At 41.1% G+C, this 23,169-nt stretch overlaps 1 protein-coding gene across 3 annotated transcripts in view; it reads left to right on the forward strand.

Annotated features, from left to right (window-relative positions):
- scaper (S-phase cyclin A-associated protein in the ER) overlaps window positions 1–23,169 on the forward strand; it is a 58,081-nt gene that overhangs the window by 3,675 nt on the left and 31,237 nt on the right. For 2 of the 3 annotated variants that reach the window (XM_069528735.1, XM_069528736.1), the window contains exons 2-21: window positions 55–172; window positions 1,455–1,531; window positions 2,107–2,304; window positions 4,972–5,072; window positions 5,537–5,653; window positions 6,724–6,851; window positions 7,511–7,797; window positions 8,299–8,649; window positions 9,936–10,103; window positions 10,212–10,278; window positions 10,375–10,492; window positions 10,848–10,959; window positions 11,377–11,517; window positions 11,666–11,821; window positions 11,924–12,066; window positions 12,200–12,281; window positions 12,368–12,520; window positions 13,845–13,952; window positions 17,837–17,973; window positions 22,773–22,838. In XM_069528735.1, coding sequence (XP_069384836.1) covers window positions 55–172; window positions 1,455–1,531; window positions 2,107–2,304; window positions 4,972–5,072; window positions 5,537–5,653; window positions 6,724–6,851; window positions 7,511–7,797; window positions 8,299–8,649; window positions 9,936–10,103; window positions 10,212–10,278; window positions 10,375–10,492; window positions 10,848–10,959; window positions 11,377–11,517; window positions 11,666–11,821; window positions 11,924–12,066; window positions 12,200–12,281; window positions 12,368–12,520; window positions 13,845–13,952; window positions 17,837–17,973; window positions 22,773–22,838 — 2,828 coding nt within the window. The remainder of the gene's footprint in view (window positions 1–54; window positions 173–1,454; window positions 1,532–2,106; window positions 2,305–4,971; window positions 5,073–5,536; window positions 5,654–6,723; window positions 6,852–7,510; window positions 7,798–8,298; window positions 8,650–9,935; window positions 10,104–10,211; window positions 10,279–10,374; window positions 10,493–10,847; window positions 10,960–11,376; window positions 11,518–11,665; window positions 11,822–11,923; window positions 12,067–12,199; window positions 12,282–12,367; window positions 12,521–13,844; window positions 13,953–17,836; window positions 17,974–22,772; window positions 22,839–23,169) is intronic. The other variant, XM_069528737.1, reaches the window with a different exon arrangement.

Consider the following 23,169-nt stretch of genomic DNA (forward strand, 5'->3'; position numbering starts at 1 on the left):
AATCGATCAGTTGCACATCTAATTGTGGTCTGATGTCTTCTGTCTCCCCTGCAGGCATCTTTCCAGCGCTCCAACAGCCATGACAAAGTGCGGAAGATAGTTGCAGAAGAGGGCCGTGCTGCTCGAAATCTCATTGCCTGGAGTGTTCCCGTGGAGAACAAAGAGGAGGAAGGTCGGTGGCTGCACGCAAAACAAACTCCGTGTCCACAGCCAATATATTATTATTTAGCTTTCTTTCTTTATTGCCATATGTTAAAGATTCATATAATAATCACAGGAGGAAATTGAGTGTAATGTTTTCATTTGTCAAACTGGGTGTTTCTGGTGATGTTTATTTTAGGTGTTTCTTTGGCTCAGTGGAAGATGTTTGCGGTGGAATAATTTATCAACTGCCTTACAGTGACCACAGTGTTTGATCCTTCTCACAGACAGAGCTGCTAGATGCAACACAGTACCTGCTGGAACACAATGATCAAAGTTTACACCCAATTCACAAAATAGGCTTGTTTGTGATCATCCTTGTTATATGATCTTTGAATATTTAGAAAACTAGAATGGCACTAAATAGAGAACATACCTCATCCAAGGCCCACCAGTCCCTTTTAATGGTACAGTGTGTAGAATTTAGTGACATGTAGTGGTGAAGTTGCATGTTGCATGACATAGAACCTGTGGCAGCTTCAGTTTTCATAAAAACTCTAAAGGTTTTTAGTTTGTCCAGTTTGAACGACTGTGAAAAACATGGCAGCCTCCATAGAGAGGACCCCCTTCGATGTAAATATAAAGTTTTTCAACATGAAGGACAGATTCTAGGGTAAAGAAAACCACAATTCAAAAGATTTACATGCAGCACACTCGTGAAAACATCCCTTTCACCTAAATCTTACACACTGGACCTTTAATTCAATCAAGCTGCGCCACATTTCGAACACTCATAGATATCTATCTTCTTTATGTGCCTGATTTTTTTTTTCTTCATTAAGATCCTTGAATTCTTTCTTGGAAATCAGTGAAAATGTCTGCACCAAAATTGTATTGGTTCTTCTCTGACCCATACCACATTCCTTCACCAAGTTTTGTGTTAATCCATCCAGCATTTTTTGCATAATTATTATCTGCTTGACAATGTGGTATTGAAAGTTTCTCTCTGGACAACCTACTCAGAAATCCCCATCAGGGCCTTCTCATTTTTGCTCTGGCTCTCCCTCTCTCTCTTCAGAAATCTTTTAACTGCCACAGTTCAGTTTATTCCATATGTATGTTTGGTTTATAAAGATATGGCATAACTGAATACATTTTGTCTTGTGCATCTCTTTACTGTTGCACGTTTGATACATTTCAGTCAAATCAACTCCAAAAGTGTTTTGATAAGAGACCATCAGAGCATGTTGATTGTTAACTAGACTGTGTGTTTAGACTTTGTTTATAAGCTTTTTTCTCTCTTTTACACATAGCAAAGTCCAAAAACAACACCAGTGGCAGTTCAAGGGTTCAGAGGATCAACTCTGGTCAACGAAGGAATAAGAAACAGGTTGGTAGAATCATCTGCATCCACCAGAGGGCACTGCTTGACAAGCTAACAGCTGTTGTAAGCTCATGGAGAAGCTGAGTTCTTTTGATAAAAAGTTGTAAAAGCAGAATAGTACTAATTGTAGTGTGAAATGCTCTTGATTTCCAATCAATAACCTAACGTCCAGCAGTTGTTCTTGTGAAAGTTTGTAAAATTTGCAGAAAGATATTTGTTACTGTGCAAAAAGCTGCAGGAGACTCATGTGAACGTTACCAACCACACCACACAAGTGAAATGCTATTTAACTACGTCTATCATTTTCTTTAAGTTGCCATGTATTTTGATGGTTTTCATTTTAATATTTAAAACCTTCTGACTCACTCTGGTAGAAAATACTGGGTTTATGTATGAAATCGCTCTAAATGCATGGTTGGTATTGGTAATATAAGTTAATACAACAGCTGCACTCCTTGTCTCAATAAAAGAAAGAAAAATGTTGTGGCTGCTGCATATGTAAACAGTTAAGAGATTTACATGACATTGTAATAACTTTGTTATTGTTACGATAATGTGTGGTTCATGCCCTGTCTCCACAGAATGCTGGTGTGGAGAGTAAAGGCACAGCCGGTGCCTTGTTGGACAAGGTGGCAGAAAAGAGCCCCACCAAAGCCAGACAGCCTCGGAAGGTGGACCTGCGAGCGCGGTACTGGGCGTTCCTCTTCGACAACCTGCGCCGAGCAGTGGACGAGATTTACGTTACCTGTGAATCTGATCAGAGTGTCGTGGAATGCAAGGTGAGGGTTTTTTTTCTTATTTAAACCCCAGCAGAAATGCTCCTTCCTGAATCAATCAATCAATGGGTTCGAGGTTTGACCTCACCAGAGATTTAAGTGTGGTATGATTTATAAACACTAGAGGGGGGCAGAGATCAGAATTAAATTTCTCCCTCACATTCCTCCTGATTTCTGCTTCATGTCAGAGGGGCTCTCTGAAAGCTTGCTGGCAAGTGAATTATCACAGGCCTGGCTCAGTGGACTGAATATTGATGACAGACTGTAAACAGTACAACACTGTATTTGTGTTTTTGAAAAGTCTACACTTCATAAATTCCACCGTATTTCACACAATTGTCTTTTGTCCGTAATTATGTTTTTGTTTCGGTCTCGCTGTAGAATGCCACTGTGATGTTGCTCCAGGGCACACTGGCATGATCCTGCTGGTCCTGTGTATTGATTATGCTGCCATGCTGCATTATGCTGAGCATGGTTCTGGTGACGCTCTGCGGTCAGTACTGTAGCCCAGTTCCCTGTGGTGTGGTCAGCTTGCTGTCAGTGCAACAGCGCAGCTCCCTGTGGTCTTATCAGCGTTGTTGTCACTTGGCCTGTGTCAGACATCTGGCTACGAGGTGTTTTTTTCCCCTCATACCACTGTATCGCTCCACACCCTAATGCTGTCTAATGGCCAGGGAGCTTGGTGCTGTTCATAATCCCCCCCAACCAACTTTGCCTTAATGGACACTGATAGATGATGGAGTCATCTGGAGGGGAAGCAGAGTGCTCTGATAGCCCCTAGCCACAATCCCCCAGTGTGGCTGTGGGCTTCATTTGTTCTCAGCTAACAATTTTCCATAGAAAAACAAGTGCACAAAAACATAATCAACAGGAAGTAACGCCTAATCCTCTGCCAAGGCTGTTACTGTAATGCTTTGTGTCATTTAGAATGAGAACCTTGGCACTGACCTAATATAATATGTTTCCTGTTCAGAAGGAAATTGCTCAACCTGCAGTGATTCATGTATGATTATTAATAATGCCCACACCTATCTACTCCATGGCCCTGGGCTTAATTAGCTCCTATAAACTGTTCCTTTATCCCACCACCTGATTTATTAGACAGATCATGTAGAAAAGGAAAAAGAAAAGTATGCTGTGTTCTCATGTGGTTGGAATCAGTTGATTTTCTTTTATTCATGTTTGATATGAACTTACAGAGGCAATTCTAAGTAAAAATAGTTGGGAAAAAAATCCCAGAAAAGTATGAAAACTGTAAATTATTTACCTGAGGTCAGTAATAGTGACCTAGGCTGTACCTATTCATTCTTGTCTGTGTGAGGACCACAGGCTTTTACTGCCCATCACCCTTTTACGGCAATGCCCCTGGAAGGTTAAACTTTTTGTCATTCCTCATGAAATGTTATGTGAGGGTTGTATTTAGGTAAGTGTGCCGGTTAACATGCTGAAAGCTGCTTTATGGTGCCTTCAGTCACTGTTGGTTTATCTGTCAGAGGAGCAGCCTTCATTACCAAATGAACACCGGGCCACGGCAGCGGTCTCTGCCTGTTAACCAGCTCTAATCAGCAGACCTGCTGCTGGACACATCTTTCACTGGCCTGACTCGTCTATTAACTAAAAGCACTGTGAAGCTTTACTCTCAATTACCACTCCCTTCACGCTCCACATCAATCAGCTGTGTCTCCGTTTCATTAGAGCTCTGGGGAAAAAAAGCCCTGCACCGCCCGCCACCTCTGGAAAACTAACTCTGTTTGCAGATAATAAACGTTTGATACTTTGAATATTCCCGCTCTGTTCTTCCTCAAATGTTTCAATCATGCATTTGAGCTTGCACAAGAAAGTTTTTAGCAACACTCTTCATCATTTCAATAGTTATATATAGAAAAAGTTTTATATTTTCCTGCATGTTCTACTTGAATAGTTTTGTTTTGTCACGCTAATTCCAGAAATGTTTTAACCTCTGACAGTCCCCAAGTAGCAAATAGCAAAAAATATTTTAGTTTATACAGTTGGCAGGCTGCTGGCTGAATTGGGCTTCTCTGTGTGGAGTTTACATGTTCTCCCTGTGCCATAGTGAGTTTTCTCATTTTACTTAGCTTCCTCCCACAATCCAAAGACCTGCAGGTTGAGTTGGACGGTTGACCATATTTTCCGGGCTCCGTGTCCGCTGTGAGTTGTATACTCTTCCTGTCACATGCACACGGTTCCATTCATTCTAAAAATAAGGGTCCACATTAGTCCATGCATTAAATCCCACATTCCATTCCAGTAGGTGGATATATTGTACCTGGAGCATGTGCAGTTGATGTGTACAGTCAGTGCAGTCACGAATTAGGCAACACAAGGATGTCCTATGAGTTTGCCCATAGATGTGAATGTAAATGTTTGTTTGTCTCTTTATATCGGCCCTGTGATTGGTGACATGTTTGGGTGTATCCCAATGGCAGCTTGGATTAGCTCTTGCCCCCCTGAACCCTCGAAAGATATGCAACATAGTTTGTCGAGTGCATTTTGTTGGTATCAGATTTATTGCTGTTTACATTTTTATTGTCCAACAATATTAAGTGACTAGCAGAATATCTCTCTCCATTGTTGTTCGTGGTTCCACTCTTTGTGTCTTTGTTAACATTGTGCCGGGTATTCACTCTCCTCTTGTAACTCTGTCTTTAGGAGGTTTTGATGATGTTGAACAACTACGTTCGGGATTTCAAAGCTCTCATCGACTGGATCCAGCTTCAGGAGAAGTTGGAGAAAACAGATGCCCAGAACAGGTGATCTTTGGCTTGTTTGTTTTCTTTTTCTCACCCTCTTCTTCTGTCTCTCACTTTCATTCAGTCTCCTCTTCGAATTGCTCCCTGTGGAAAAAAGTGTAAGTGCCGGTGTGTGGTCCCCTGGCCTTGAGTCACAAACAGAACAGATCAATAGCCTTGGCTTTAATTCAAAGTGATCCTGGAGTTTATTGGCTTCTCTTTAACACGGTGACCACTGCAACCGTAAATTGACTAAGAAATGAAATTCCCAGTGCTGTCTCCCAATTTGTTGTTTAAAGCATGCTGTTAATCAATAAGACAACCTGAAACTTTTATATGATCCATTCATTGCATAAATTGCTGCAAGTGAATCAGCCATTTGACTTACTTGCCAAAGTTTGAGCCAAGCTTGTGTGTGGGTGTTTGGCAACTAGAAAGTATAATTAGTGTTTTAGTGTAATTGTAACCACTCTCACTTTGTTCAGGCCCACGTCTTTAGCATGGGAAGTCCGTAAGATGTCTCCGGGACGTCATGTGATGCCAAGCTCCTCGGCAGACAGGATGGTTCCTTCTTCAGGTGCACGTCGTACCCTCAGCTTTGGGTAAGCTCTGTCACACTCACTACAGCCATTGTCAGACATGAACTCCAGAGAAAGTCTGGACTTTGCCTTTCACACATGAGCAACACAGTGGGATTCTCCACTCAGATGCATTCACAACAACACAGAAATCCCTGGATCATAGGCAAGGGGTGATGCAGCTGGAAGGGGCAGGACGTAACAAATCAATTCTGCAGTGGAATTCACGTGTTTTTGTTTACAGCACATTGATGCTGGCATTGGCTCTTATCACCAAAAGCGTTGCTGACATCTTTGTCAGTGTCTTCTGTGTATGGCACTTTTTTTTCATTCCGAGATATTTGTTTTCTTCTAGTTTCTTTCATTTTTGAGTCTGACACATGTTAGAAACATCATCAACAAGCATGCTTGTGCATCCTCCATAGGATCTCCTGCTGTTTTATCACATGGGCTTATTCGGACATTATCCGGAGTTCAGTGCACGTCTGAACGCAGCATATTTCTTGTCCTATCCCAGTTTGGTTCACTGTGTTCTGTTACTATTAGGGATTCAATTAAGTTTGAATTTGTTTGATTAACATTGTATCATAAGGCATACTGCTATTAACCAATCCCTAGTTGTAATGGTGCTCTATGCTTGTTTTGTAAGTGCTTAGAAAAAACAAACTATGTTATCAAGCAATACAGGCATTGATTGCAGAGGGTGAAGCATTTGTTTAATGCTATTTGTTGTCTCTCTCACTCTTCGGCCATAGAATCAGTTGAGGTGTAGATGAAAGTGTCAGTTAAAGACTGCTGAAGCATGGGTTCAATATGTGCACTGCTCTGTAATCGGATGCGGCAGGAAATGGATATTGATCATGATGGAGGTCCGTTGCCCAATGCAATTCCAGGCTATCTCTGAATGGAGAGTGCTGGGGGGAGGGAGACACTTTCCTTAGACCATTGAACTTTCTTTAACAGGCAGCACAGTAGAAGCTGCTCAGACTGGATTTAATTAAGCTGAAAATCCTACCTGTTGAAATTAAGGACTTCACTCAGTAGGTTCACATTTGCTTGTTTTCATTCATGATGTTTGTATGTGTCATTTTCAGCGGTCCTCCACCGTCATTGGCTGCAGCCCGGTTCTCCCACACAGGCCTCAGCTGGGCAGACCGAGTGAAGTGCACTCAGTTCGTCCCCAACTCCAGTCAAACGACCTCATCTCTAGCAGAAAAACCCGGTAAGAAATTCTGCTCAGACTTACCCCACACAAACGTGGTTTGTTTTTAAAATGTAATCAAAATGTTTGCAGTATAACAATTAACATAAAATACAATACAAGTCCACAATGCCCAGGTCTGAAACAAGGAGAGACAAGGGCAAATGTCCTAAAGGTAGTCCAAACAGTCCAGAATAACTAAATATGGAGAAAGTGGAACCTGTCCCTTCCTTTAGGGGTACAGGTCGATCAAAACAAGAATAGATAAATAAAGACGAAAAAAATGTTTGATGGGAAAACTGACAGAATATCAGTCATTATATGTTTATAGAAAACACATATAGGTGCAAAATAGGAGCAATATACATGTACATAACTTCACATAACTTAGTTTTAAAAATTGTGTTTTCTTTACCTAACCATCTTGGTAACATGGTGGCGAAGTACATTTCCAATCTAGTAATATTAGCTCTTTAGATGCAAACTTGCCTGTTTTGAGAGGCTGTCTGGTATCTGCAATCTGGTTGATTATCAATTCTGTATTCTGTATTGTATCTCTATTGAATGAATCTATATTAGGATTTAATGGAGCAGCTCTGTGCATGGTTTCTTTCAAAACAGAGCACACAGTAACATATCTTTCTCTGCTTTATCGATTGAGTGCTTCATGTGTTTTCCAGGTAAAAAGGATGCTGAGGGCTGGGAGACTGTCCAGCGAGGACGCACTGCTAGGCCTCGCTCTGCTGCCATAGTTGCCAAGGTCAGTCCTGTCTTGGCTCAAGTCACCCCAAAAGAGGACAGTGCCAAGGACAACAAGCCACACCTGCCGCCGCAGCAAGAGCAGCAGCTCCAACCTCACTGTCCCTTGGACAATGACTCGACTAAGACGGACATTGAGCAGCGAGTCCCTGCAGATCCTGACCCCCCGGGGAGCGTTGGAGGTCCGGAAAATGGGCACACGATGGAGGTACTGAGGTTCAGTACATTGTGACGTCTTTCTCTCTGAGCAGTCCCTGGGTATCAATTATTCACGAGGAGCTGGGTAACAGTAGACCGTTTTATCAGCCACATTTGTTTTTGTTTTGGGCTCCATGGTATTCATAGACACTGTCCAGACAGACATATCAGTTTTAAGGCGATTGATTGTACACTGACATTTTAGAGGCAGAAAACCAATTTTCGCTCTCATTTTATAGTCTGTCAATGCCTCGAGACACACTTGGTAAGACTGTGTTATAGCAAACGGTTAATTTTGAAAAGCAAATCAGTGTTTCTTATCTATCTACTGAAATTGATCATAATTGGATGTACAGGGCATGTTAGTACCAGCTTCCCTGCATGATTTGTGTTACCAGCTGTGTGTTGACTGGTCTGATTGTTGTTTTTTTGCCACTGCTCTCATGAATTGCTTGAAATATGCATGTTTTTAATTGAGTTTGCGTGTTTTTGTGTGTGACTGTCGGTGCAGCCCCCAGCAGAGAGTGTACAAGACTTGGGGCAATGTGTCGACGCACCCTGTGAGGACTCGCCTCCCTCCATAGCAGCACATACCCCTTCCCATGCCCCAGAGCCCGCCCTGTCCTCAGCCACAGTCCCACCAACAGATCTTACCTTATCAGTCCCGGTCCCCTCCCTGGCCCGCTGCTCTTCCCCAGATCCACCCCAGACGGACGGGCTCGATGCGCTGTTGGTCTTGCGGGACAGCCTGGCTGAGGGGGGTGCGTCACGGGGCATGGTCACATCTGCTCCAGGACAGGCCGAGACTCCCATGGCAGCGGTGAAACTGGAGAGTGTGCTGGACCCCACAGAGCTTTCTACTGTGAGTGCTGAGAGATGGAGGAGCAGAGGGAGGGGAGGGCGGGAGGCCAGGGATTCCCCAAGGGTCCTTCACCGCCTAAACAAAGTCAATCTTAAGAAACTGCCAGACCAAATGTGCAGGCAGACTGCATAGCTCTGTGCAGTGTTGTTACAGCACCATTCACTGAAGAAAAGCTGTGTGTAGGTGGCTTTTGTAGTTGAGCAAGTGCTCCCCTGGTGTTGCCCCAAAAAAATAAGCTCTCAATTTGTTTTTAGTTATTTTGGCTTTTAGAATTCTATGCAAAAATATGCTGCTAAATGTAGTCTGAATTTCCAGTTTTTGTTCAACCCAGTTTGGAATCATTGGTAAACATCTTCTGGCTATATCAGCCACTATTGTTTTGCATTGTATAGTGAGTATAAACAGAGCTTCATTCAGTTAATCAAAGATAGCTACACCTCTAAGTTAGATACTGTCAGTGTCCTGCAGAAAACACTTCAGCTCAAATCCACAGCAAAGGTTATGACATCAAGTTTTTTCCACAGGATACATTTACACACCTCATCTAAAAAATGTTTAGCATCAGTTGAGCTCTAACTTACGTACTTCTGTAGCTGATTCAAAGTAGTTGCTGCCCTGGACTAATCTGAAAGTCATACTTTTATTATTACCATGTCATGAAAATGTATAAACTCCCAAAACATTTAAAAAGTGGAAGTAAGTGGCCAGTTTCACAAAGCAGATCCATCAGTTGCCTCCTTCCACCATCTCTTCATCCTCACAGTAAATGTGCCTTGCATGAATATGGAATGCTTCCTCACTTGTAATTCTTGTGGTGATTGTGTGGTACAAATTGTGACTGGGTTGATTTGATGTTCCCCTCAATCTTTGAATCATGCACCCAAGTATGAGTCAGACCAACTGCTCAAAAAAAAATTTATTGTTAAAGTTACTGGTGCTAGCTCACCTGCAATGGAGTATGATGGTCACATGAAGAAAATAAATCTGAGATTATGAGGAAAGAAAGACGTAATGTAATTTAAAAAAGTCATAATATTATGAGAATAAAGAAAAAAAAATCTTAAAGAAAAAAGCAGCAAGGAGACCCCATGCTCACCGAAGTTGCACTCCCTCTGAATCTTGAACTGATCTGCGAAACCCCTTTGATTATATCTCGCTTGAACTAATGAGTTAAAATATCAGGAATCTCCAATTATGTTGTGACTCTGGAGTTTGTTGGTTTGAACAATGTAATATAATGAAATGGGAAATGTGGGTGTGAGCTGCTTTCTGTGCCATTTGTTCAGCCCCAGTCCATGGCAGAGGTACTAGCCAAGAAAGAGGAGCTTGCTGACCGACTGGAGAAGGCCAACGAGGAGGCGATCGCCAGCGCCATCGCTGAGGAAGAGCAGCTGACCAGAGAGATTCTAGCAGAGAACAATGACCTGGAGACTGACAACGAAAGTGACTTCTCTGTAAGATTCAGTCATTTATACTTCAGCATTTTTTAGGCATCAAGTACAAGTTTTGCTGTAGGTGTTTTACTTCACTGTATGTTGACATGAAAACACAACTTATTACAGGCTAGCATTGGCAACGGAGGCTGTGGAGTCAATATTGACTGGAGCGATATGTTGGCAGATTATGATGGTATGGAGGTCAACATCTAAACATCAAACTTTCATTCTTTTTTTAATGATAAACATATTTATGTCTGTTTAATGTCTGTGCTTAACTTCCTTATAGCTCGGGAGCCATGGCGTCAGAGTACCTCATGGGGGGACATAGTCGAAGAGGAACCTGCTCGGCCTCCCGGACACGGGATCCACATGCATGAGAAACTGTCCTCACCCTCGCGCAAAAGGTTCAAAAACATATTCTATATGCAGTATTTGGTTCATTTTCAAACTGCCTGCTTAGTGTATTTCTTGACACACACTCACAGTATCTACACAATCAGCTTCTCTTCTTGTTCAGTGCCTCCCTGAACAGCACCTCAGTCTACTCCTTTGCAATCCCCTCATCTTAATTTGACAAGGATTTAACCCAGCAGCCTCAGAGTCAAAGACCCACTTACTACATCTGACCTCTTTCTTTATAGGTTACCACCCAGAATGTCTAAACAGGCTGTAGTGTCTATCAAATGCCTGTGTCTGCATTGCGTGTTGTTGATAAGGACACAGAAAGAGATGAATGATTTGTTACTCTGTTTTTGACAGAACGATTGCAGAGTCGAAGAAGAAACATGAGGAGAAACAGCTGAAGGCGCAGCAGCTGAGGGACAAACTCCGGGAGGAAAAGACGCTCAAGCTGCAGAAGCTCTTGGAGAGGGTGAGTGAACCGCGCCAAGTTGACGGAAAGCACCCTGAAGAAACTCCTCGTAAGCTACGGCCAGCCTGGCTCACAACGAGAGATTCTGTCAGCACGCTGCCTGATAGAATCACTAAATATTATAACCCCCTCCAGTCGCATCCAGGCCAGCTGGCCGCAGACGGTCGTGAGAGAGACCCCCTAGCCAAAATCAACAGCCTTTCATGAAGTTTGTTTTTGTTCTCCAAACCATAGTGAGATGAGTGAGTCCTAGAATAAATCAGGATTAACCACATAAATGCATGAAGTGGTGTATATTCACATTAATCCCACGGGGGATGCACTGGAGTGGGCAGCAACTGACAGATCAAGAATCTATTGTCTGTGCTGAAGATTTTTTTAACACTCTATTTTCTGGCTCTTTCTCACTTTTTACAGGAGAAGGAGGTCAGGAAGTGGAAGGAGGAGCTGTTGGAACAACGTCGGAAGATGATGGAGGAAAAGCTGTTACATGCAGACTTAAAACGGGAGCTGCAGCTCCAGGCAATTGTAAAGAAGGCTCAAGAAGAAGAGGCCAAGGTACAGGAGGGGATCCCCTGAAAAGCTGCAACAATATGCATGTGACAGCTGAGAAGTTTTCAGAATTATATTTTTTATTACTTATTATAACATTAGTACATACAAAAAAAGATTTTTATACACTGCACATGTTTATCTGTCTGTACAGGTGAATGAAATTGCTTTCATCAACACTCTTGAAGCCCAAAACAAGAGGCACGATGCACTGGCCAAGTTAAATGAGTATGAGCAACGGCTAAATGAGCTGCAGGAGGACAGGCAGAGGAGACAAGAGGAGAAGCAGGCCAGAGATGAGGCCGTGCAGGTGACACAAAAAAACAATTGTTCTAATTGAAAAATATTCCTTGAATAATTTTCATGTTATGTTATGTCATATCATGTTCATTCTCTTCTACTCTTTCTGCAGGAGCGTAAACGAGTCCTGGAAGCAGAGCGGCAGGCAAGAGTGGAAGAGCTGCTGATGCGGAGGAAGGAGCAGGAGGCTCGTATCGAACAGCAGAGGCAGGAAAAAGAGAAAGCGAGAGAAGATGCAGCCCGGGAAAGGGCCAGGTTCGTAGCGCTTTAGTATGGGAGTGAATACATGCAAACACAAGTAGCTGCACCAATCCTCATTTGATTTTTAATAGTAGAGCAATTACAAAACTTGTGGTTTCACACTGCATTTTGTACATCCCGTCTGAAGAGACCGAGAGGAGCGTCTGGCTGCACTTAGTGCTGCTCAACAGGAGGCCATGGAGGAGCTACAGAAGAAAATTCAGATGAAGGTGAGTTTATATCTTGTTTCTCTAACAAACATTATCCAGGAATCCTCATTTCCAATATAACCCCTGGTTTCTGGTTTCTTCCATAGCATGATGAGAGCAGCCGTAGGCACATGGAGCAAATAGAGCAGAGGAAGGAGAAGGCTGCTGAGCTCAGCAGTGGCCGACACGCGAACACGGACTATGCCCCCAAACTGACACCATACGAGCGCAAGAAACAGTGCTCCCTGTGTTGCGTTGTGGTATGTACAGTTTTACATGTTTCAGGGCTGATTGATGTCTTTTGGTGCCCTTGACTTGTATGCACAGTGTTAAATTTAACAGCAACTATGACTATCACTGCACAGATATTTTTACAAAATACTCATTACCTAGATTGTTACTTAACCTTTATTGTACTCTTAAAAATTGTGTTTATAACATTCTGTATATAAAGAGGGACAACATGACAGCTCCCCAAAAGTGAAGCCAAAACAACCGAAGGCACAGCCTGTTGTCTGGCTGCAGGTCACAAACCCATCCTCCTCCATGTTGGTGGACATGGCCCAACCTAAAAAATCGAAGTACACGTCACAGAATTTTTGGTCATAGATGGTTTCTGTTACTTAAGCTAGTTCTTATAATACTGAGATTTGTTCAAAACTTGGTTTGAATTTTATTTAGGCCATGTTACAAAAATGGGATGAAACATCATGATTGACAGCTGAGACTGAGTCACAATTGCTTCCGCCAATCGCTACTGCACAAACTCGGCCTCTTAATGATGCCTTTGGTGCAAGATGGCAACATTAGTTACTGTTTCTGTATTTTGGCTTCATTTCTGGATCATGGGGAAAGGGGAGACATGTTGTTCAATTTTTATATATATTTTATACAGTCTATAGTGTGTCTTTGGTGTGTATAAATGTAAGGAAAAGAAAAAGACAGTTACATATTCATAAAGATGCTGGTTGGTAGATGATTCAGAGGGTTTTTGGAAGAGGGCACATTTGAATAAGTAAATCCAACAAGCAGAAACGTTTATCTCTTATGGAGCGGCTGCCACGGTAACGAGGGTGAAACACCTTGAGTCCTCAAAGCAGCATCAGATAAAAAAGGGGTTTGGGGGGTGAATGAGGAAATCTTGTTAAAACGCCAGATGACCTTGGCCAGCATCTGACACCAGAGATCATGGATGGGTCAGCAGAAAGCACTTTATTTAATGACATTAAACACAAACCATTCTAAATGGGCTTTGTTCCAGAGATGAGAAAACAAACCTTGCCTCTTTTGTTACCGTTTCACAGAACTGCATTTATTTATCTATGACATCCACTACATTATTGGGCAAACGCTCTTTTTAATATTAAACGTCTCTTTAAGTATTAAATGTTACACATATCAAATCACATTTCCTGTCCTTTCATTTAAATGTTGTTTTGGAAGAGGCAAGGTCACATCCCATTGAAGAGCCCATGTTGTATATCGTTTCACCAGCGTCCCGTGGGGCTCTGTTGACCCCTCTCTGCCTCCCGTCTCCATTGTGTCCGCAGCAGTGACCTCTGACCGCTGTGTTTGTATTTGCAGATCACCTCAGAGGTGCACCTGTTCAGCCACACCAAGGGCAAGAGGCACCAACAGGCTGTGCGAGACAGTAGCAGCATCCAGGGACGGGAGCTCTCTGACGAGGAAGTGGTGCGTATCAAACCACACCCTGCCACGAACAAACATCCACTTATCCTGTCAAAGAACTCTTCAACCGCTGCTGCTGCTTGTGTCATGTAAAAAAGACAAAGAGACGCATCGGTTCTCTTTTATGACATGGCTATTATTGTTGTTTATGCTTCCCCTTGTACACCGCCGCAGCTCTATTGCTGGCATTGTGGGATTACAAATGGGCCTTGAAATGTACACAGTTAGGGTTCAGTGCTTCAGTGAAGGGGTGACATCACCCCCTTGTCTCCAGGCTGTTTTTGTCATGGAGCGCTTTCCATGGGAAGGCAGCTCATTAATGCAAGGTAACCTCTCTCAGGCTGCAATATGAGATTGGCTTTTCAGCAGCAGCTCATTGTGAAGCTGACAACTGTTGGTGCTATATGCAGCACCTTTGGCCTCGGCAGCTCCTTCATTCAAAGCTTTTTTCAGTGTGAAATAATTGATACCCCCTCTTTCCTTCACTCTAAATCATTTCCTCTCCAAATGCAGGTCATTCTTTTTGTTTGACAGTAGATAAACAAGGCAATGAAGAGAAGCACTTCACCAATACAGCCCTATAAACAATTCATATATGAGCACTTCTTCATATACACACTGCATTTTACTGTCAATACTAATTATTTAGAGTTTAAGCCCATGCTGAACTCAAGTCATCCTCATCTTATCCCACATCTGACTAAACCTGCTTGACAGTTTGTATTAAATGTGTTATTAGTCTGGGCTATTACTCATGTATCTTTAATATTTAAATTCCCAGCACTTCTTTTTCTTATTATATGTGAAAGCTAATCAAGTCGTCAAACACCTTTATGTCTGAAGACTTTGTTTAGATAGACTTATGTGCCCCCCTTGTTATTTATATCAAAGTTCATTTCAGCGCTCACCATTTCATTCATGCTACTGCCAACTATTTCAAACTGCAGCTCCATAACTCTTCGTGCAATGAAAGATTTTTAATTAAAATGAAGATGCTTGGCTCAACCGTTCAGAGGTCACTACATAGCTTTTCTGTGGAAGTACGCCCCCCCCCCTAAAGGAATAACACATGGGACTGCGATCCCTGTTTTTGCTCATCGTCTGCTCTGGTTTGATATGATGCAGTTATGCATATGCATTGATTCAGGACATCATTTCTTGATCACCGTTAAACATGATAGCTTAAAAGAAGTGGTGGTCGCTCTTAAGCCGTTTTCAGACAAAAACTCAGGAAAATGTCCACATATACTCTATATGTGGGTCTGGACTCTATATGTAGTTTGTCTTTTATATATGAATGATGCAACAGGAGATCCTCCAGCCAGACGCATTCACAATAACAGGAAGATTCCATATTGTTCAGGCTAGGTGGGTGCGGCATGCTGGAGGCAGGACATAGTTTATTAATGCCTATGCAGAGAACACACACATGTTAGAAACATCAAAATGCTCCCGCTCGCTGTGAATCCCACAGATAATCTCCTGCTGTATTCTCACATGGGCTCACTTGGACATTATCTGGAGTTTTTACAAGGGTGCTGACAGGAGAAATATCAGAGAATTTCTGCAGCAACTGACTGGGACATTTGCTTTCTCATATACAGCCCTTTTGGATAATTTCAGTAGATTATCCAGAGTTCATGTCAGAAAGCAGTTTTACAGAGGCCTCTCTTCTGTTCAGTTTATCTATAAGTGCTTGGCAAGGACAGTTAGAGGAGGAATCCATGCTACAGAGGGTATCAGAGCTGACCTCCCAAATGCACTAAATAGTCCTTAAGGTCTTGTCGTTGAAGCTCGACTGATGACAAATTGAGAACCTTGATGAAATATCCAGACTGCCAGCTGAAGCTAGTCTCTCCCTCCCCACGCTGTCTTGAGATCTGTCATCTAGTTGTAGCTGCAAAGCTGCTGTGAAGAGAGAGATCCAGTGAATAGCTTTCAGTTTGTCTTTGTTTGATTTGCCCCCTCCTTAAATGTCACTGATAGGATGCAGTGTGATACAAACATGTCATGTAAACCACTGTAGTGATGGTAACCCAACCCAGTATAGTAGTATCACATCTTACCTAGTAGCCAACATGACATACAGCTTTACACCAATAGAAAGTCTACCTCTCAGACCTTTTGTATGTGACATAAGAGGCAGTGAATGAATATCCTATATTTGTGTCAGGGAAAGATGTTCAGAGTGGTATCGCATTACTGCAACCAGAGGCAATCTGTGGTGTTGTGCAGTAACACTGCCCTGAGGCCAGCATCTTCTGCTGCTTTGTGACAGTGGTTCAGTGTTAGATACCTTTCTGATTGTCTCTTAAACTCAAACTATACATCTTCCATTTAGGCTAGCAACAGGAAATGTGATGCAGTCCTGCACGGGTCCATTTTCGCAAAAACCCACACCTGCTCGCAAATCTCTGTACCCGACCGGACCAGTTACCCACTGTTATCTTTAAGTCAAATCTGGACCTGCCCAGAATGGTTTATATATGACACGCAACCCAACTCAAATCAAATGGCTTATTTCCTCCCACTTTGGTGGTTTAGTTCTGTTTTTTGAAGAGCTGAGCGATCAATCAAACAGCCTCAAATTATCATCAAACAACCCCACAACTCTCGGCACATTTGGTTTAAAACTTCGCCAGAAATTGACATTTTCTCAAATTCCCAAGCATAAAAACAACAAATCTTGCACGTGAAATAACCAGTACTGTTCAAACACAGAATATTTTGTATTTATGTTGCTCATAGCAAGAAGGTGAATTAGAAAATAGATTTTAAGGGCTCTTAAACTCAAAATGGTCGAGATTCAGTTAGATTGAGTTTCCCTGATTCACATTGCACATTTTAGCCCACTAAAGAACAACTGTTTCTCCAACAACCTTTATTGTAAAACCCCTATTCAGACAGCAGGTGCACTGACAACACTCGTGACCAAAGGGTATATGGCATCTCACATGCAGGTTTAGCTAGACTGCTGAATGGAAAAAACCTTTATCTGTGAGATCATCCTATTCTCTGGGGTGCTGGATGACAGCATAATTGGGTAATTGCTTTCTTGCACATGCATCATGTTGTTCAAATTGTGTTACATTCCCTCGTCTCCTGGAGGAACTATCAGAATCATCTGACAGGGCCAGACAGGAAGCAACACCTCCAGCCCCTTTAGCATGTCCATGGGCCCGTCGCCTCAAAAGATTGTAGACTATCGGAGATTATTACAGGATACAATGTTGTTATTGATAGGTGTAGGACTACATGTCACACAATACATCCAGTGCCAACCTTAAAACGAACAACCTTTATACAATGGGTAATATTTGCTTGTGTATTTTGGTAATTTTGAGATATTCTAAATATTATTTTTAATTTATCTTGTGTTCATAGATATCTCTCAGTGTTTGATAATAGTTAGTATAACAGTTATTGTAAAATGCACATTTACCTTCCTAAATTAAGGAAGTTCTGTATATTGTTCCTTTTCCTCAGTTTTTTTAAATTTTCTTGTTGCAAAAACAACGTACACAGTTTGTATTTTAATGGCTGTGTTTACATGGACACCAATATTCAGACTATTGACTTTAGTCTGATTGAGACATTATTCGATTATGGTCTTCATGTGAGTTACTAATATAATATTTTATTCATATTCCTATATACATGAAACAGACCATAGCATAATTATTATCGCCTTTTTAGAGTAAATCCTTATTCTAGGTAAATAAGGTATTTAGAAAATGCTGTTTACAAGGCAGTATCCTATTCAGACTATTGTCTTAATCAGGTTAATATCACTGTAATGGTGTCCATGTAAACATGGTTACTGATGGCTAACATTCCTGAAATTATGATTACCTGCATTATATTAAATTAATTGTTTTCTACTCTAGGAGCATCTCTCTTTGAAAAAATACATTGTGGACATAGTGACGGACAGCTTGGTTTCTTCTGAGAGCATGAAGCACGTGGAAGAAAGGCAGAAGGCGCGGAAGAAGGCGAAGAAGCTCCGTGCCAGGATGAACTCCAGGTAAAAACCATTTTCTTTCTCTGTCTCTCTCTTTGTCTTATCAATCTGTCTTTCTCCATCCTTTTCGAGTTTCAAAACTGTGCCAGGGTTTTCTTTTTTATGAGTGACAAAGAGATGGAAAGCAGATGTTATGTGCATCATGGCTGTCCGCAAGATAACTCTGATGAGCTTAATTTATGACCACTTTCTGTGATTGGGGAACAAAACTGCAAATCGATGCGCAGCCTCAAGCTTTCACCTGTAAGAGCTTTCCTCCAAATTGCTGCCAGGGTTATGCCAAACCCGAAACCTTCCTCAGTGTACAGGATGTATGTTTAACTATGTATGAGCCATGCCTATTTTTCTTCGGAGTTATTGATTTTTAAATGAAGTATCAAAGAAAATCAATAGTAATCAACAAATAGGAGGCAGAGCTGCTGTGTGTCAGAACCTGGACCTGAGCTCAATCAATTTAACTGGCTGTCAAAACAGGGACGGAGGGGAGTGGAAGGAGACACTGTTGGAAATGCTCACTGTTTGATGTACGATACTACCTTAACCACAATGACTAGTGTAACATGGATGTACTGGACCTTTGCATACTAAAAAGAAAAATTAAGATATCGCTCCATCAAACTCTTTCATTCTTTGCAGGATCCCTAACAATAAATAAACATCAATTGTACAATATGTAACTTCAGTTGTGAAGTTGTGTGATAATTTTGAAGCAGTGTAAATCGAGCTTAAAGATGAGGTCGTGTTTTAAAGTTTTTTTCACGTTGCACTGCAGCAGCAATGAAAAATCAATGTGTTTTTTCTGTTTTGGTTTGTAAAATGTTGGTGTACCTCTCAATTATAAATGTTTGCTATTGGAAAACCATAAAGTGACCTGAAACTCAATTTAAAAACTGTTCAAGTACCCTATGAAAACAATCAGGATCTTTTTATTCTCTTGTTAGTGTTTGCAGGTGAGCCTGAACATGGAAAGAAATAGATGAATTACTAACACACACCTCAGAGCAGCACATATTGGCAAACAAATACAGTGATACCGATACGTCTGTGAAAGACTCATATCGAGTTGTCGGGCTCAAATTATCAGCAAACAACCCCACAACTGTCATCACTGTCATCACATTTGGATTAAAACTTTGCTAGAACTTTACTTTTTCCCCAATGGAGTTCTATCCAGTCCCAGCCTTCGGGAAAAAAAGCATAAACAAAATACATAATGCAGAAAATATCTCATGTGAAAAATAACAAGACAGTTTGAACTTTGGCAGAAAAACGTGTATTCAACTCAGGCCCTATTGGTCATAGTGAGAGGCTGATTTACAAAATAGAAAATTATATTACAAATCCAGCAACTTGTTTTTTCTTTTTTCTTTTTGGCTCGGAAAATGTTGTGCTTGGCCCCCCCCACTTAAGCATTCATGTATTCTATTGGAAAAACAAAAAACTGACCCTGAAACTCATTTTAAAAACTCACTGGTTTTGGTCAAAGAGCCATATGAAAACAGCTGTGGTCTTTTTATCCTCTTGTTAGGGTTCGCAGTAGAGCATGAACATGGAAAGAAACACACACACACACACACCTCTGAAAGAACTAAAATCCTAAATATAGTCACAAAAAAGCCAACTTGATGACGTGGCTGTGGCTCAAGATGTAGAGCGAATTGTACAAGAATCGCAGAGTTGGTTCTTCAGTAGTTTAGCAAGACACTGAATCTCAAATTACCCACTAATGGCCTGTGTTTTAGGGTGAGTGAGAGGGATTGTAAAGTTGCTCTGATTGAAAAGTGCAATGTAAGTGCAGTCCATTTATGACATAATGGAGGGTATATTAACATGGTCTTAAAGGGAGAATATAGAGAGCATACGCAATGCATTTTATAGAGTTATTATGTAATAGATTAGTTTTAATTGTCAATAGTAAACATTCATTTTCCATGGCATACAGGACAACATATGCTGTACTCTGGATTGGTGTACTCATCAACACTAGGATCAGTATTTCTGCTGCCATTTTTTACAAGAAACAAGCCTCTTATAGTATTTTTATTTAGATAATGGATCATGCTTCCATTGCAGTTTCTCTAACCTAGGCATGAGTTTTGAGTTGTGAGTTATAGTAAAGATAAATTATAAATTTCAGAGTTTAAAAAAAGGGGTTTTAGGTTAGGACCTTTTTATGAACAACATCGGGTCAGTGCAGACTCAAAGTCTCTATTTCTTATATTTCCCTTTTTTTTTGTTTGTTATCTGTGCATGGGTCTTTTATTTCTCAAAAGATCCATGCACTCTATCATTTATCATTTGCAAAAAGCCGAACGAAAAAGCTTTTTGTGCAGTCAGTTTTATTCTGTTATTTTCATGGTTTCATGAGAGAGGAGTCCTGTCTAGGTGGCCTCCCTAGAACATCTTTCAGACTTTAGTATATCTTATGATGATTGACCTGTGGATGTGACCATGAGTGTGATTTCTAAAAAGAGAAGTCATATGACGCTATGCAGGAGAGAGCATTCATTCAAAATAGGAGAACGTGTGTCCACAGACTGAAACGCCTATCCTGCCACACTGCTTTATTCTCAGTGCTGCTGGTTTTAGTCCTGTGAGGCTCAGCGGTACTGAGAAAGTGACAACATGATCCGTCTCTGTTCTCCGTCACTCGTGCAGCAGCCCTAGCAGCCCTGCCGAGACCAGCACTCAAAGGCAGCAGGCTCTCAGAGGTCATAAATAACACAGAGCCTCAGTAAACATAAAGGTGAGCCGCTTCACCACCAGGTGGAAATGAGCCGTTTTATTGGGACGCTGTATGGTGTCTGTAAAATGTGAGTGGTTCTTCCTGAACTTTTCTCTGGGCCAACATGGAATCCTCGTCTGTCATAAAACACTGCACACACATTGTAGCCTGTGTTTTTCCCCTTTATTGCATTTGGATAATCTCTTATAATAGTTGTTCTTGAAGGAAACATTTTTTTCAAGATTTATTGTTTGTAGCCTGTCGGTTAATGTTAGGACGTGTTCTGAGCTTGAAAACCTCCTCTTAAAGGGATAGTACACCCAAAAATTAAAATTGACTCATTATCTACTCTACGCTATGCTGGTAGGGAGGTGGGTGAAGTGTTTGAGTCCACAAAATACTTTTAGATTTTCATGAGTAAACAACATTGCAGCCAAATCCAATCCAATTCGTCCCCGCTACCATTGGCCTAAACTGTAGCATCGTGCAATTTGTAGGCACAAACGTGATAGAAATGTTTTTTTCAGGATTAAAAGGAAACATAAGGCATATAGTAGTAGTCATAGTAATAGTACCTTTGTGTTGGAAACACTATGGAGCCATAGCCACAAGTCTGAACCAGTTCTACGTCAATGGCTGTTGCAGTGACACAGGGATCCTAATCGTTTTATATGGAAAAAATCAGGAGACTTAGAGATTTCAAATGATGTGATGACTGAGTCCAGTACAGAACAAAAGAAGACAACCTAAATTAGTCCTGCCAGGCAGTCCCACAGGTGGGACAGTGTATTTTTAAAGATTGTTTCCTCCGCCAAGGTGGTTTTGTTTTCTAGCTGCCACTGAATTCATGCTTGGTTTAGTTTTTCTTCTTTATGTGTCATCACTTCTTGACTGTGTTTCTGTTAAAAAAATGGATGCATTGACTGCATTGATATCTGACATGTTATGAACAACTTATAGTCCTACACGAAAGATTTACGCTTTCTTCTTTTATTGCTGATCACTGTTATAATCATATATATTACCAGAGGTCCTCACATGAACTGCTACTGATGATTATGAATTGCGTGGGCATATTATTATCCTTATCTAGTCTATTGACATTTGATTTTGATTCTGTGAAAGTTTTTTTGCCCTGATAGTAAAATGGCTGACTTTTTAGATTTCATCTTTACTGTTGTGTTATTTTAAAATGCTGTTCACCAACTGTATTAGTATTTGATGCTGTAATTTCTTTTAATAGTTAACGACTATAAGAAGACGTCTACTATATTAACAGTACCATTGAACAACAAGTTTAGTGATAAATGTAGTATCTTTCTGAACGTTAGAATTCATTCAGCTGTAGGAAGGGTTTTGGTATATCATTGTCCTGGTTTTGCTGTGAGGAGAGTTGTTCATTTGTGCTATTGGATGATCGCCCTTGATTGTGAACAGTGGGTCAGGATTTGGTTTGGCCCAGTGTAGGTCTGCCGGGACAAATTCTCCCCTCTTCTTCCAGGAAGTGTTTGATTCTATCAGTGTAGAGATGGGTAACAGGAAGACGCTTTATCCAACTCTGATCAATAGTTACTTATCATGTCTGGGAATACCTGAGTGACATACACAGACAGTTTCATGCAGGCACGCACACAAACACAGACAGTTTGTGTTTCTCAGTCCGGCTCTTGGACAGATGCCACATAGATGCCACTCCCCTATTGACCATGACCTTTCAGGAAGTGACATGTTCAAAATAATGACTCTTTGGCTTAAAATATCCATTAACTATTAATTTGATGAATGAAGTAAAAAAAAAAAAAAAAAAAAAATTAATTAGACTTGAAGACCGGAGGATTTAAATGCAGATTTAGGTTTTGGTGATATGAGTCGAAGGCAGCAGAAAAACTCGTCCCTGCAGAACCAGCGTTTGATTATTTTAAGTCAAGTTACGTGGTTATCGGCTGACAGGCCAAATAAACAAACTCGGCTTGAACTTTTTCTTTCCTCTTCACACTGTCACCCATTGTGATCTTTACTGACAGGCCAAATAATTATTCTGGGATTCAAAGACTTTTTCCTACTTCTCCCTCTGCAGGGCAAAGGAATATGAGATGTCAATGGAGGCAAAGACACAGATCCCTGAATCCCCATACAAGGCCAAGTAAGTTTTTTCCGTCTCACAACTGGAAACTGCCAATTTTTCTTTATCTCAAATGTTTTACTCTCATGGTTATGAAGCCGTGTTGTAGGGCAACAACTAATGATTATTCTCAAATTATTTGTTTATCTGCTGCTTATTTTCTCAATGAAGCATTTGGTCTGTAAAATGCCAATTTCACACTATCACAAATTACAAGCTGATGAATTCAGTTTTATGGCTTTTATTTTGTCCAACAGACCAAATATTTCCTATAAGCAAATCTTATCATTTGATGCAGCATAGAACCAAAGATTATCAACAGATTTATATTAATAATTTGCTCTTGCACATT

Source organism: Paralichthys olivaceus, chromosome 7 (genome assembly GCF_024713975.1).
Source record: "Paralichthys olivaceus isolate ysfri-2021 chromosome 7, ASM2471397v2, whole genome shotgun sequence".
NCBI lineage: Eukaryota > Metazoa > Chordata > Actinopteri > Pleuronectiformes > Paralichthyidae > Paralichthys > Paralichthys olivaceus.